Raw genomic sequence first — 13,608 nt, 5'->3', positions numbered from 1 at the left:
CATCTGCACTGTGAAGCGTCCAATGAGTTGTGAAGCATTTGGCTGAATATGAGCCGATAATATTCCCGAAACACTTCACAATTCATCCGGCTGCTTCTGTCAGCCGTCACATCATCAATAAATACAAGAGAAGCAGTTCCATTGGCAGCCATACATGCCCACGCCATGACACTACCACCACCATGATCACTGATGAGGTGGTATGCTGAGGACCATGAGCAGTTCCTTCTCCATACTCTTCTCTTCCCATCACTCTGGTGAAGTCTTCTCTTGATTGGTGACTTTGACACACATACACCTACCTCCTGGAGGGTGTTCTTGATCTGGCCAACTGCTGTGAAGGGTGTTTTCTTCACCAGGGAAAGAATTCTTCGCTCATCCACCACAGTTGTTTTCCGTGGTCTTCCGGGTCTTTTGGTGTTGCTGAGCTCACCGGTGCGTTCCTTCTTTTTAAGAATGTTCCAAACAGTTGTTTTGGCCACGTCTAATGTTTTTGCTATCTCTCTGATGGGTTTTTTTGTTTTTTCAGCCTAATGATGGCTTCACTGATAGTGACAGCTTTTTGGGTCTCATCTTGAGAGTTGACAGCAACAGATTCCAAATGCAAATAGCACACTTGAAATGAACTCTGGACCTTTTATCTGCTCATTGTAATTGGGATAATGAGGGAATAACACACACCTGGCCATGGAACAGCTGAGAAGCCAATTGTCCCATTACTTTTGGTCCCTTAACAAGTGGGAGGCACATATGCAAACTGTTGTAATTCCTACACCGTTCACCTGATTTGGATGTAAATACCCTCAAATTAAAGCTGACAGTCTGCAGGTAAAGCACATCTTGTTCATTTCATTTCACATCCATTGTGGTGTATAGAGCCAAAAATGTATATAGAGCTCAGTCTCTGTTCTGTCCTCCAGGCTCCCTGTGGTCTCTGCTCGGCGCTCTGCTCTACGCTGTTTACATTGTGATGATAAAGAGGAAGACGGAGCGGGAGGACAGGATGGACATTCCCATGTTCTTTGGTAAGTGACGTTCAGCTTCACCAATTCCGTGATTCCCAACAACCAATCATATCTAATAATCTGTGTCCCCCTCCTCCAGTCACTAATAATCTGTGTCCCCCTCTTCCAGTCACTAATAATCTGTGTCCTCCTCCTCCTCCAGTCACTAATAATCTGTGTCCTCCTCCTCCAGTCACTAACAATCTGTGTCCTCCTCCTCCTCCAGTCACTAATAATCTGTGTCCCCCTCCTCCAGTCATTAATAATCTGTGTCCCCCTCTTCCAGTCATCAATAATCTGTGTCCTCCTCCTCCAGTCACTAATAATCTGTGTCCCCCTCTTCCAGTCACTAATAATCTGTGTCCTCCTCCTCCAGTCACTAATAATCTGTGTCCTCCTCCTCCAGTCATTAATAATCTGTGTCCTCTTCCTCCAGTCATTAATAATCTGTGTCCTCCTCCTCCAGTCACTAATAATCTGTGTCCTCCTCCTCCAGTCATTAATAATCTGTGTCCTCCTCCTCCAGTCACTAATAATCTGTGTCCCCCTCCTCCAGTCACTAATAATCTGTGTCCCCCTCTTCCAGTCACTAATAATCTGTGTTCTCCTCCTCCAGTCATTAATAATCTGTGTCCTCCTCCTCCAGTCATCAATAATCTGTGTCCTCCTCCTCCAGTCTCTAATAATCTGTGTCCTCCTCCTCCACTCTCCAATAATTTGTGTCGTCCTCCTCCAGTCATTAATAATCTGTGTCGTCCTCCTCCAGTCTCTAATAATCTGTGTCCTCCTCCTCCAGTCACTAATAATCTGTGTCCTCCTCCTCCAGTCTCTAATAATCTGTGTCCTCCTCCTCCAGTCTGCAATAATTTGTGTCGTCCTCCTCCATTCTCCAATAATCTGTGTCCTCCTCCTCCATTCTCCAATAATCTGTGTCCTCCTCTAGTCTCTAATAATCTGTGTCGTCCTCCTCCATTCTCCAATAATCTGTGTCCTCTTCCTCCATTCTCCAATAATCTGTGTCCTCCTCCAGTCACTAATAATCTGTGTCCTCCTCCTCCAGTCACTAATAATCTGTGTCCCCCTCTTCCAGTCACTAATAATCTGTGTCCCCCTCTTCCAGTCACTAATAATCTGTGTCCTCCTCCTCCAGTCACTAATAATCTGTGTCCTCCTCCTCAAGTCTCCAATGATCTGTGTCCTCCTCCTCCATTCTCCAATAATCTATGTCCTCCTCCTCCATTCTCCAATAATCTGTGTCCTCCTCCTCCATTCTCCAATAATCTATGTCCTCCTCCTCCATTCTCCAATAATCTGTGTCACATGTTGCAGGTTTTGTGGGACTCTTCAATCTCCTCCTCCTCCAGTCACTAATAATCTGTGTCACATGTTGCAGGTTTTGTGGGACTCTTCAATCTCCTCCTCCTCCAGTCACTAATAATCTGTGTCACATGTTGCAGGTTTTGTGGGACTCTTCAATCTCCTCCTCCTCCAGTCACTAATAATCTGTGTCACATGTTGCAGGTTTTGTGGGACTCTTCAATCTCCTCCTCTTCCAGTCACTAATAATCTGTGTCACATGTTGCAGGTTTTGTGGGACTCTTCAATCTCCTCCTCCTCCAGTCACTAATAATCTGTCACATGTTGCAGGTTTTGGGGACTCTTCAATCTCCTCCTCCTCCAGTCACTAATAATCTGTGTCACATGTTGCAGGTTTTGTGGGACTCTTCAATCTCCTCCTCCTTTGGCCGGGGTTCTTCTTGCTCCATTACACGCAGTTTGAAGCCTTTGAATCTCCCAGTTCCATGGTGTGGATGTACCTGGTGATCAATGGCCTGGTGGGCACCGTGCTGAGCGAGTTCCTGTGGCTCTGGTAAGTGTCGGCGACTTCCTCACAAGATTTACCTCCTTGGTGGAATGACAGCTGGGATCTGATTGGCTGCTGCAAGTGACCGCCCACTTTCCTCTCCGGGACTTCCAATCCCTCAGCGGATTCCTTTACATTCCCAAGTTTGGTGTCAGATTCGGCTTTTTGTTTCTCCACTTTTTGTGTCACCAACAAAGCAAGGAAAGAAAGCCGAGAATGCCGGGTGTCACCGGGGGAGGGGGGAGGTTGGGCCAGGACTGCACAACAAGCTTCCGTTGTATCCAGAACCGGCTCCGGCCTGGGATGTCCTACTTGTCTCCTGGTCTCCTGGCATTCTCCCTCATCCACTTCACAAAACAAGGCAAGAGAGGAGGACGGTGATTCCTCCAGACTGACCCAGGAGAACCTGCTACATAGACAACCCCCGACCTCCTCCCAACAGGCCATCTGGCTTCACCGTCTCTGGATTTGTCACCCGGCTGTTGGGTCTCAGGTCCTGCAGGGTCTGTTCTTCCAACCACCTCGGTCTCTGGAGCTGCCTGGGCCACATCTCAGGGAGATTCCCATGTCTGTGCGAGGATCCTGGTGGTACTCAGTGTCCCCCCTCTCCAGACATACCCCCTGAACTGCTAGGTCAGCTGACACCAGCTCTGACTCTTCCCACCTGGATGAGGACCTAAATCCTTGGTGTCACCCATGTAACCCTGGTACTTCTCAGGGCATGGACTCCTATGTTCCTCTTCCTTCTCTCCTCCTCCTCTCCTCCCTCTCTCCTCCTCCTCCCTCCTCCTTCTCTCCTCCTCCTCCCTCCTCCTTCTCTCCTCCCTCCTCCCTCCTCCTTCTCTCCTCCCTCCTCCTCGCTCCTCAGTCTATTTCATCCCCCTTCCATGGTCAGTGTAGCAGTTGGATGTATGTGTCTCCTTCCTCTTTCTTCTCTCCTCCTTCTCTCCTCCTCCTTCTCTCCTCCTCCCTCCTCCTTCTCTCCTCCTCCTCCCTCCTCCTCTCCTCCTTCTCTCCTCCTTCTCTCCTCCTCCTCCCTCCTCCTTCTCTCCTCCTCCTCCCTCCTCCTTCTCTCCTCCTTCTCTCCTCCTCCTCCCTCCTCCTTCTCCTCCCTCCTCCTTCTCTCCTCCTCCTCCCTCCTCCTTCTCTCCTTCTCTCCTCCTCCTTCTCTCCTCCTCCTCCCTCCTCCTTCTCTCCTCCTCCTCCCTCCTCCTTCTCTCCTCCTCCTCCCTCCTCCTTCTCTCCTCCTTCTCTCCTTCTCTCCTCCTCCTCCCTCCTCCTTCTCTCCTCCCTCCCTCCCAGTCTCCTCCCTCTCCTCCTCCTTGCTCCTCAGTCGATTTCATCCCCCTTCCATGGTCAGTGTAGCAGTCGGATGTATGTGTCTCCTTCCTCTTTCTTCTCTCCTCCTCCTCCTCCTCCCTCCTCCTTCTCTCCTCCCTCCCTCCCAGTCTCCTCCCTCTCCTCCTCCTCGCTCCTCAGTCGATTTCATCCCCCTTCCATGGTCAGTGTAGAAGTCGGTGTCTCCATGGACCGGGTAGTTTCTGGTGCGATCCTGTATCCTCTCCAGGCAGCAGGGATGGACTCCCCGTATCTGACAGGCTTCATTTTTCCCGGGGCCTTCCAGAACGGGTGGTTTCTTCTCCATCATGTGATCCTGCCTTGGACAGATCTGGTTCGGACTCCATTGGACACCGTCTAGGTTGTTCTTCCACCAGTAAGGAGTGAGAGTCCTTCCCTTATGGACTGGTAGGCTCTGGGCATGGAGGAGAGGTTCATGTACCTAGATCCTCCATTATAGGTGGAGGTGATCACTGGGGGGCGCCATCCATGTCTAGATCACCAGCAGGCAGAATGCTCAGATATCTTCACACGGACGGTGTGGGTCCCGACCACCTGGGGTTAGGTCTTCCTTCTTCTCCTTTGGCTGGTCTGCAGTCACTTGAGGAACGTTCTTCAGAGGCCATTTCTTGCTTTGCTCTTCATTTGGTGAATGTTCTTATCTGTAGATTCCTCTCCATTGCTCTGCGGCGGTTGGTTTGCTGGATCTGGGGGGAGGAGTCCTCTTAGACCTAGAACTTCTGGGCAAAGATTGGGGAGGAGGATCTCCTGCAGGATCCTCTTGGAGTGCCCAGTGGTACCTTGTGTGCCAGATACCGATGTATTCATCCTCAGTTCTATCTGTCTACAGGTTCTGACTTTGTGGGGTCGAGTTCTGATGTTCCCTGGAAAGTCTCTGGCTAGGCAGCCCCCTACCACAGAGGTTTCATCCTTTCATCCTGGGGGGCTCAGGGGTGTGAAGGCTTCAGGCCTTCTCCTGTAGCGTGGCCGGTCCTTCTCACTTGGCCTTAGTCCCGGGTTCCTTCTAGAGACTTCCCCCCATTCTTGCTGACCACTTCGGGTGTTCTGCGGAATTTGTGGGTCCAGCTGGTTTTGATTGATTGCCGTGTGGCTGGTTGGAGCTCCTTTCCTGTCCCTCTGGTGGGATCCCTGATTTTGGTGTTCAGCATTAGGATGATTCTCCGTGACCTCCCTCTGTGGGATTGGTGGGCTTCCCCATCTGGAAGGGACTCCGCCTCCATGTGGAAGTGACTCCGCCTCCATGTGGAAGTGACTCCACCCCCATCTGGAAGGGACTCCGCCCCCATCTGGAAGGGACTCCGCCCCCATCTGGAAGGGACTCTGCCTCATCAGCTGCAACTTTGGAAGAAATCCCAGAAGATATATTTTCCGTTGGTCGGTGCGCTGCCTGTGCTGTACTGTGATATGAACACCAGATGGCGGCAAACACCCAGATCTGCTCCCTGAGATATGCTGTGTTCAGGAGCTGGTTCAGTGTGCGCGGCTCCGCATCGGCCGTGTGTGACCCCATTCAGTGTGCGCGGCTCCGCATCGGCCGTTTGTGACCCCATTCGGTGTGTGCGGCTCCGCATCGGCCGTCTGTGACCCCATTCGGTGTGTGCGGCTCCGCATCGGCCGTGTGTGACCCCATTCAGTGTGTGCGGCTCTGCGTCGGCCGTTTGTGACCCCATTCGGTGTGTGCGGCTCCGCATCGGCCGTGTGTGACCCCATTCGGTGTGTGCGGCTCCGCATCGGCCGTGTGTGACCCCATTCGGTGTGTGCGGCTCCGCATCGGCCATGTGTGACCCCATTCGGTGTGTGCGGCTCCGCATCGGCCGTGTGTGACCCCATTCAGTGTGTGCGGCTCCGCATCGGCCGTGTGTGACCCCATTTGGTATGTGCGGCTCTGCATCGGCCGCGTGTGACCCCATTCGGTGTGTGCGGTTCCGCATCGGCCGCGTGTGACCCCATTCGGTGTGTGCGGCTCCGCATCGGCCGTGTGTGACCCCATTCGGTATGTGCGGCTCCGCATCGGCCGTGTGTGACCCCATTCGGTGTGTGCGGCTCCGCATCGGCCGTGTGTGACCCCATTTGGTATGTGCGGCTCCGCATCGGCCGTGTGTGACCCCATTCAGTGTGTGCGGCTCCGCATCGGCCGTGTGTGACCCCATTCGGTGTGTGCGGCTCCGCATCGGCCGTGTGTGACCCCATTCGGTGTGTGCGGCTCCGCATCGGCCGTGTGTGACCCCATTTGGTGTGTGCGGCTCCGCATCGGCCGTGTGTGACCCCATTCGGTGTGTGTGGCTCCGCATCGGCCGTGTGTGACCCCATTCAGTGTGTGCGGCTCCGCATCGGCCGTGTGTGACCCCATTCGGTGTGTGCGGCTCCGCATCGGCCGTGTGTGACCCCATTTGGTGTGTGCGGCTCCGCATCGGCCGTGTGTGACCCCATTCGGTGTGTGTGGCTCCGCATCGGCCGTGTGTGACCCCATTCAGTGTGTGCGGCTCCGCATCGGCCGTGTGTGACCCCATTCGGTGTGTGCGGCTCCGCATCGGCCGTGTGTGACCCCATTCAGTGTCATGGCGTGTAACCGGTGCTCTTTGTGTGTTGTAGGGGCTGCTTCCTGACCTCGTCTCTGATTGGCACCCTGGCGCTGAGTCTTACCATCCCCCTCTCCATCATCGCTGATATCTGCATGCAGAAGGTATGTGCGTCTGTGTGGGGGGGCCAGACCCCCCGGGAGGGGGGAGTCCACCAGGGGGGGGGAGGGAGACCCTCGGAGAGGGGTGAGGGGAGACCCCGGCTGGGGGGGGAGAGGGGAGGGAGACCCCCGGAGAGGGGTGAGGGGAGACCCCCAGTCAGTCATCCGTGTCCCCTCTGGGAAGATTCACCCTCTGATGGTGATTCTGAGTTGTCATAGGATCCGGATCCTCCCTAACACACCCCGAGATCTGTGACGTGACCCTCGTGATGCTACCCAGACACCCCTCCATCAGCCGTGGTCTGGCCTGTTCCCGGTCGCAGTGTATCAGCCGTGGTCTGTCCTGTTCCCGGTCGCAGTGTATCAGCCGTGGTCTGTCATGTTCCCGGTCGCAGTGTATCAGCCGTGGTCTGTCCTGTTCCCGGTCGCAGTGTATCAGCCGTGGTCTGTCATGTTCCCGGTCGCAGTGTATCAGCCGTGGTCTGTCCTGTTCCCGGTCGCAGTGTATCAGCCGTGGTCTGTCATGTTCCCGGTCGCAGTGTATCAGCCGTGGTCTGTCCTGTTCCCGGTCGCAGTGTATCAGCCGTGGTCTGTCCTGTTCCCGGTCGCAGTGTATCAGCCGTGGTCTGTCCTGTTCCCGGTCGCAGTGTATCAGCCGTGGTCTGTCATGTTCCCGGTCGCAGTGTATCAGCCGTGGTCTTTCATGTTCACGGTCGCAGTGTATCAGCCGTGGTCTGTTCTGTTCCCGGTTGCAGTGTATCAGCCGTGGTCTGTCATGTTCCCGGTCGCAGTGTATCAGCCGTGGTCTGTCATGTTCCCGGTCGCAGTGTATCAGCCGTGGTCTGTCATGTTCCCGGTCGCAGTGTATCAGCCGTGGTCTGTCCTGTTCCCGGTCGCAGTGTATCAGCCGTGGTCTGTCCTGTTCCCGGTCGCAGTGTATCAGCCGTGGTCTGTCCTGTTCCCGGTCGCAGTGTATCAGCCGTGGTCTGTCCTGTTCCCGGTCGCAGTGTATCAGCCGTGGTCTGTCCTGTTCCCAGTCGCAGTGTATCAGCCGTGGTCTGTCATGTTCCCGGTCGCAGTGTATCAGCCGTGGTCTGTCATGTTCCCGGTCGCAGTGTATCAGCCGTGGTCTGTCCTGTTCCTGGTCGCAGTGTATCAACCGTGGTCTGTCATGTTCCCGGTCGCAGTGTATCAGCCTTGGTCTGTCATGTTCCCGGTCGCAGTGTATCAACCGTGGTCTGTCCTGTTCCCGGTCGCAGTGTATCAGCCGTGGTCTGTCCTGTTCCCGGTCGCAGTGTATCAGCCGTGGTCTGTCATGTTCCCGGTCGCAGTGTATCAGCCTTGGTCTGTCCTGTTCCCGGTCGCAGTGTATCAGCCGTGGTCTGTCCTGTTCCCGGTCGCAGTGTATCAGCCGTGGTCTGTCCTGTTCCCGGTCGCAGTGTATCAACCGTGGTCTGTCATGTTCCCGGTCGCAGTGTATCAGCCTTGGTCTGTCATGTTCCCGGTCGCAGTGTATCAGCCGTGGTCTGTCCTGTTCCCGGTCGCAGTGTATCAGCCGTGGTCTGTCCTGTTCCCGGTCGCAGTGTATCAGCCGTGGTCTGTTCTGTTCCCGGTCGCAGTTTATCAGCCGTGGTCTGTTCTGTTCCCGGTCGCAGTGTATCAGCCTTGGTCTGTCATGTTCCCGGTCGCAGTGTATCAGCCGTGGTCTGTCATGTTCCCGGTCGCAGTGTATCAGCCTTGGTCTGTCCTGTTCCCGGTCGCAGTGTATCAGCCGTGGTCTGTCCTGTTCCCGGTCGCAGTGTATCAGCCGTGGTCTGTCATGTTCCCGGTCGCAGTGTATCAACCGTGGTCTGTCATGTTCCCGGTCGCAGTGTATCAGCCGTGGTCTGTCCTGTTCCCGGTCGCAGTGTATCAACCGTGGTCTGTCATGTTCCCGGTCGCAGTGTATCAGCCGTGGTCTGTCATGTTCCCGGTCGTAGTGTATCAGCCGTGGTCTGTCCTGTTCCCGGTCGCAGTGTATCAACCGTGGTCTGTCATGTTCCCGGTCGCAGTGTATCAGCCTTGGTCTGTCATGTTCCCGGTCGCAGTGTATCAGCCGTGGTCTGTCCTGTTCCCGGTCGCAGTGTATCAGCCGTGGTCTGTTCTGTTCCCGGTCGCAGTGTATCAGCCGTGGTCTGTTCTGTTCCTGGTTGCAGTGTATCAGCCGTGGTCTGTCCTGTTGCAGGTGAGCTTCTCGTGGGTGTTCTTTGCCGGCGCTCTCCCCGTCTTCATCTCCTTCTTTATCGTGACGTTGCTCTGCCACTACAACAACTGGGATCCGGTGATGGTGGCCATGCGGAGGATCTTCGCCTTCATATGCCGGAAGCATCGGCCAGCAAGGTAGGTGACACATTTCTTGTATCACACGGATGTTGTCTCTTCCTCTCCGCTCAGGAATGTTTTGTATCCCAGGACATCCGAGGACACGGAACAGACTCAGAGCCTCATCCCGCTACACGCCATCGGCCCCGAGGACGACCCTGGAGGCTGCTCATAGAGGAGGGTGAGTCGTATCACTGGAGGTGCTGATAAGCAAGCGTGGCTCTGTGGTGTTGGTGGTGCTGGCTGTGGTGGTGATGATGATGATTGTGGTGGTGGTGATGATGATTGTGGTGGTGGTGATGATGATTGTGGTGATGGTGGTGGTGATGGTGTTGTTGATGATGATTGTGGTGGTGGTGATGGTGGTGGTGTTGATGATGATTGTGGTGGTGGTGATGATGATTGTGGTGGTGGTGATGATGATGATTGTGGTGGTGGTGGTGATGGTGTTGTTGATGATGATTGTGGTGGTGGTGATGATTGTGGTGGTGGTGATGATTGTGGTGGTGGTGATGATGATTGTGGTGGTGGTGATGATGATGATTGTGGTGGTGGTGGTGATGGTGTTGTTGATGATGATTGTGGTGGTGGTGATGATTGTGGTGGTGGTGATGATTGTGGTGGTGGTGATGATGATTGTGGTGGTGGTGATGATGATTGTGGTGGTGGTGATGGTAGTGGTGATGATGATTGTGGTGGTGGTGATGATGATTGTGGTGGTGGTGATGATGATTGTGGTGGTGGTGATGATGATTGTGGTGGTGGTGATGATGATTGTGGTGATGGTGGTGGTGATGGTGTTGTTGATGATGATTGTGGTGGTGGTGATGGTAGTGGTGATGATGATTGTGGTGGTGGTGATGGTAGTGGTGATGATGATTGTGGTGGTGGTGATGATGATTGTGGTGGTGGTGATGGTAGTGGTGATGATGATTGTGGTGGTGGTGATGATGATTGTGGTGGTGGTGATGGTGGTGGTGATGATGATTGTGGTGATGGTGGTGGTGATGGTGTTGTTGATGATGATTGTGGTGGTGGTGATGGTAGTGGTGATGATGATTGTGGTGGTGGTGTTGGTGATGATTGTGGTGATGGTGATGGTAGTGGTGATGATGATTGTGGTGGTGGTGATGGTAGTGGTGATGATGATTGTGGTGATGGTGGTGGTGATGGTGTTGTTGATGATGATTGTGGTGGTGGTGATGGTGGTGATTGTGGTGATGGTGATGGTAGTGGTGATGATGATTGTGGTGGTGGTGTTGTTGATGATGATTGTGGTGGTGGTGATGGTAGTGGTGATGATGATTGTGGTGGTGGTGTTGGTGATGATTGTGGTGATGGTGATGGTAGTGGTGATGATGATTGTGGTGGTGGTGATGGTAGTGGTGATGATGATTGTGGTGGTGGTGATGGTAGTGGTGATGATGATTGTGGTGGTGGTGATGGTAGTGGTGATGATGATTGTGGTGGTGTTGTTGATGATGATTGTGGTGGTGGTGTTGGTGATGATGATGATGGTGGTGTTGATGATGATTGTGGTGGTGGTTATGATGGTGATGATAATTATGGTGTTGATGGTGGTAATGTTGTTGATAATAATGATGATGGTGATGAAAATGATGATGGTGATGAAAATGATGATGCTGATGGTGATGATGATGATGATGATGGTAATGTTGGTGATGATGATGTTGATGATGTTGGTGATGATGGTGATGTTGGTGATGATGGTGATGATGATGATGATGATGGTGATGTTGGTGATGATGATGATGATGGTGATGTTGGTGGTGATGATGATGATGGTGATGTTGGTGATGATGATGATGTTGGTGATGATGGTGATGTTGGTGATGATGATGATGATGTTGGTGATGATGATGTTGGTGATGATGTTGGTGTTGATGTTGGTGATGGTGATGATGGTGATGATGATGTTGGTGATGATGATGATGGTGATGATAATGTTGGTGATGATGTTGGTGTTGATGATGATGTTGGTGATGGTGATGAAAATGATGATGATGGTAATGTTGGTGATGATGATGTTGATGATGTTGGTGATGATGGTGATGAAAATGATGATGATGGTAATGTTGGTGATGGTGATGATGGTGATGAAAATGATGATGATGGTAATGTTGGTGATGATGATGATGGTGATGATGATGTTGATGATGGTGATGATGATGGTAATGTTGGTGATGATGATGATGGTGATGATGATGTTGATGATGGTGATGATGATGTCGGTGATGTTGGTGATGATGATGGTGATGATAATGATGGTGATGATGATGATGTTGATGTTGGTGATGATGATGGTGATGTTGATGATGTTGGTGATGATGATGATGGTAATGTTGGTGTTGATGTTGGTGATGATGATGGTGATGTTGGTGTTGATGGTGATGATGATGATCTTGATGGTGATGTTGATAATGATGTTGGTGATGATGGTGATGATGATGATCTTGATGGTGATGGTGATAATGATGGTGGTGATGTTGGTGATGGTGATGATGATGATGGTGATGATGATGATCTTGATGGTGATGATGGTGATCTTGATGGTGATGATGGTGATGATGGTGATCTTGATAGTGATGTTGATAATGATGGTGGTGATGGTGATGATGATGATCTTGATGGTGATGTTGATAATGATGGTGGTGATGTTGGTGATGATGATGGTGATGATGATGGTGATGATGATGATCTTGATGGTGATGATGGTGATCTTGATAGTGATGTTGATAATGATGGTGGTGATGGTGATGATGATGATCTTGATGGTGATGTTGATAATGATGTTGGTGATGATGGTGATGATGATGATCTTGATAGTGATGGTGATAATGATGGTGGTGATGTTGGTGATGGTGATGATGATGGTGATGATGTTGATGATGTTGGTGATGATGATGATGGTGATGTTGATGGTGTTGTTGATGATGTTGGTGATGATGTCGGTGATGTTGATGTCTCTGCTCTCCTCTAGCTGAGCCTTCCCTGGCGGAGTGACAATCATTGGGGGACATTCCTTGTCCAGAACTGTTGATGCTGCACCCCCACCATCCAGCTGCCTTAATGAGCCAATTGCCAGCTGCTGCCCCTGAGTATCCGGGGACACCTCACATCCTGCTGTATACCGGAGTATGGACCCGAACACGCCGACATTGGAGGAATACCGACCGACCTTCTGAACCCGAATCTGTCTGAAACTGACCTCATCTGTACTGAGCCAGAACGCTTTGACACCCGGCCCGTCTCCTGAGTTCTGTCCAATCAGCTTGTATGTTGTCTTCATGATTGTCTGTGTATGTGACTGGTCCATGTGTAGTCTGACGGGTGGATGGTAGTATGCTCTGAACGAAATGTGTGTTGCACTCGGCGCTGTGTGTAAGGGACGTGTGGTGCGCTCTGCGCTGTGTGTAAGGGGCGTGTGGTGCGCTCTGCGCTGTGTGTAAGGGGCGTGTGGTGCGCTCGGCGCTGTGTGTACGGGGCGTGTGGTGCGCTCGGCGCTGTGTGTACGGGGCGTGTGGTGTGCTCGGCGCTGTGTGTACGGGGCGTGTGGTGCGCTCGGTGCCGTGTGTACGGGGTGTGCGGTGCGCTCGGTGCCGTGTGTACGGGGTGTGCGGTGCGCTCGGTGCCGTGTGTACGGGGAGTGTGGTGCGCTCGGCGCCGTGTGTACGGGGCGTGTGGTGCGCTCGGTGCTGTGTGTACGGGGTGTGCGGTGCGCTCGGTGCTGTGTGTACGGGGCGTGTGGTGCGCTCGGCGCTGTGTGTACGGGGCGTGCGGTGCGCTCGGTGCTGTGTGTACGGGGTGTGCGGTGCGCTCGGCGCTGTGTGTACGGGGTGTGCGGTGCGCTCGGTGCCGTGTGTACGGGGCGTGTGGTGCGCTCGGTGCCGTGTGTACGGGGCGTGTGGTGCGCTAGGTGCGGTGCGCTCGGCGCTGTGTGTACGGGGTGTGCGGTGCGCTCGGCGCTGTGTGTACGGGGCGTGTGGTGCGCTCGGTGCTGTGTGTACGGGGTGTGCGGTGCGCTCGGCGCTGTGTGTACGGGGTGTGCGGTGCGCTCGGCGCTGTGTGTACGGGGTGTGCGGTGCGCTCGGTGCCGTGTGTACGGGGCGTGTGGTGCGCTCGGTGCTGTGTGTACGGGGTGTGCGGTGCGCTCGGCACTGTGTGTACGGGGCGTGTGGTGCGCTCGGCGCTGTGTGTACGGGGTGTGCGGTGCGCTCGGCGCTGTGTGTACGGGGTGTGCGGTGCGCTCGGCGCTGTGTGTACGGGGCGTGTGGTGCGCTCGGTGCTGTGTGTACGGGGTGTACGGTGCGCTCGGCGCT

General features: G+C 53.5%; 1 protein-coding gene across 7 annotated transcripts in view; it reads left to right on the top strand.

The window, feature by feature from the left end:
* Positions 1-12,742, top strand: part of SLC35F5 (solute carrier family 35 member F5) — an 82,266-nt gene extending 69,524 nt beyond the window's left edge. For 4 of the 7 annotated variants that reach the window (XM_089664267.1, XM_089664265.1, XM_089664266.1 and 1 more), the window contains 6 exons: positions 921-1,025; positions 2,715-2,874; positions 6,820-6,910; positions 9,132-9,286; positions 9,341-9,449; positions 12,270-12,742. In XM_089664267.1, the coding sequence (XP_089520393.1) occupies positions 921-1,025; positions 2,715-2,874; positions 6,820-6,910; positions 9,132-9,286; positions 9,341-9,443 (614 nt within the window). In that variant the 3' untranslated portion in view covers positions 9,444-9,449; positions 12,270-12,742. Of the gene's footprint in view, positions 1-920; positions 1,026-2,714; positions 2,875-6,819; positions 6,911-9,131; positions 9,287-9,340; positions 9,469-12,269 lie in introns of all 7 variants that reach the window. The other 3 variants (XM_089664269.1, XM_089664271.1, XM_089664270.1) reach the window with 3 other exon arrangements.
* Positions 12,743-13,608: the final 866 nt, after the last annotated feature.

Source organism: Staurois parvus, unplaced genomic scaffold (genome assembly GCF_062004578.1).
Source record: "Staurois parvus isolate SC_StPar_1 unplaced genomic scaffold, SC_StPar_1.0 ptg001876l, whole genome shotgun sequence".
NCBI classification, from domain to species: Eukaryota; Metazoa; Chordata; class Amphibia; order Anura; family Ranidae; genus Staurois; species Staurois parvus.
Note: the sequence above shows the minus strand (reverse complement) of the source record. Positions and strands in the feature narration are given on the sequence as shown.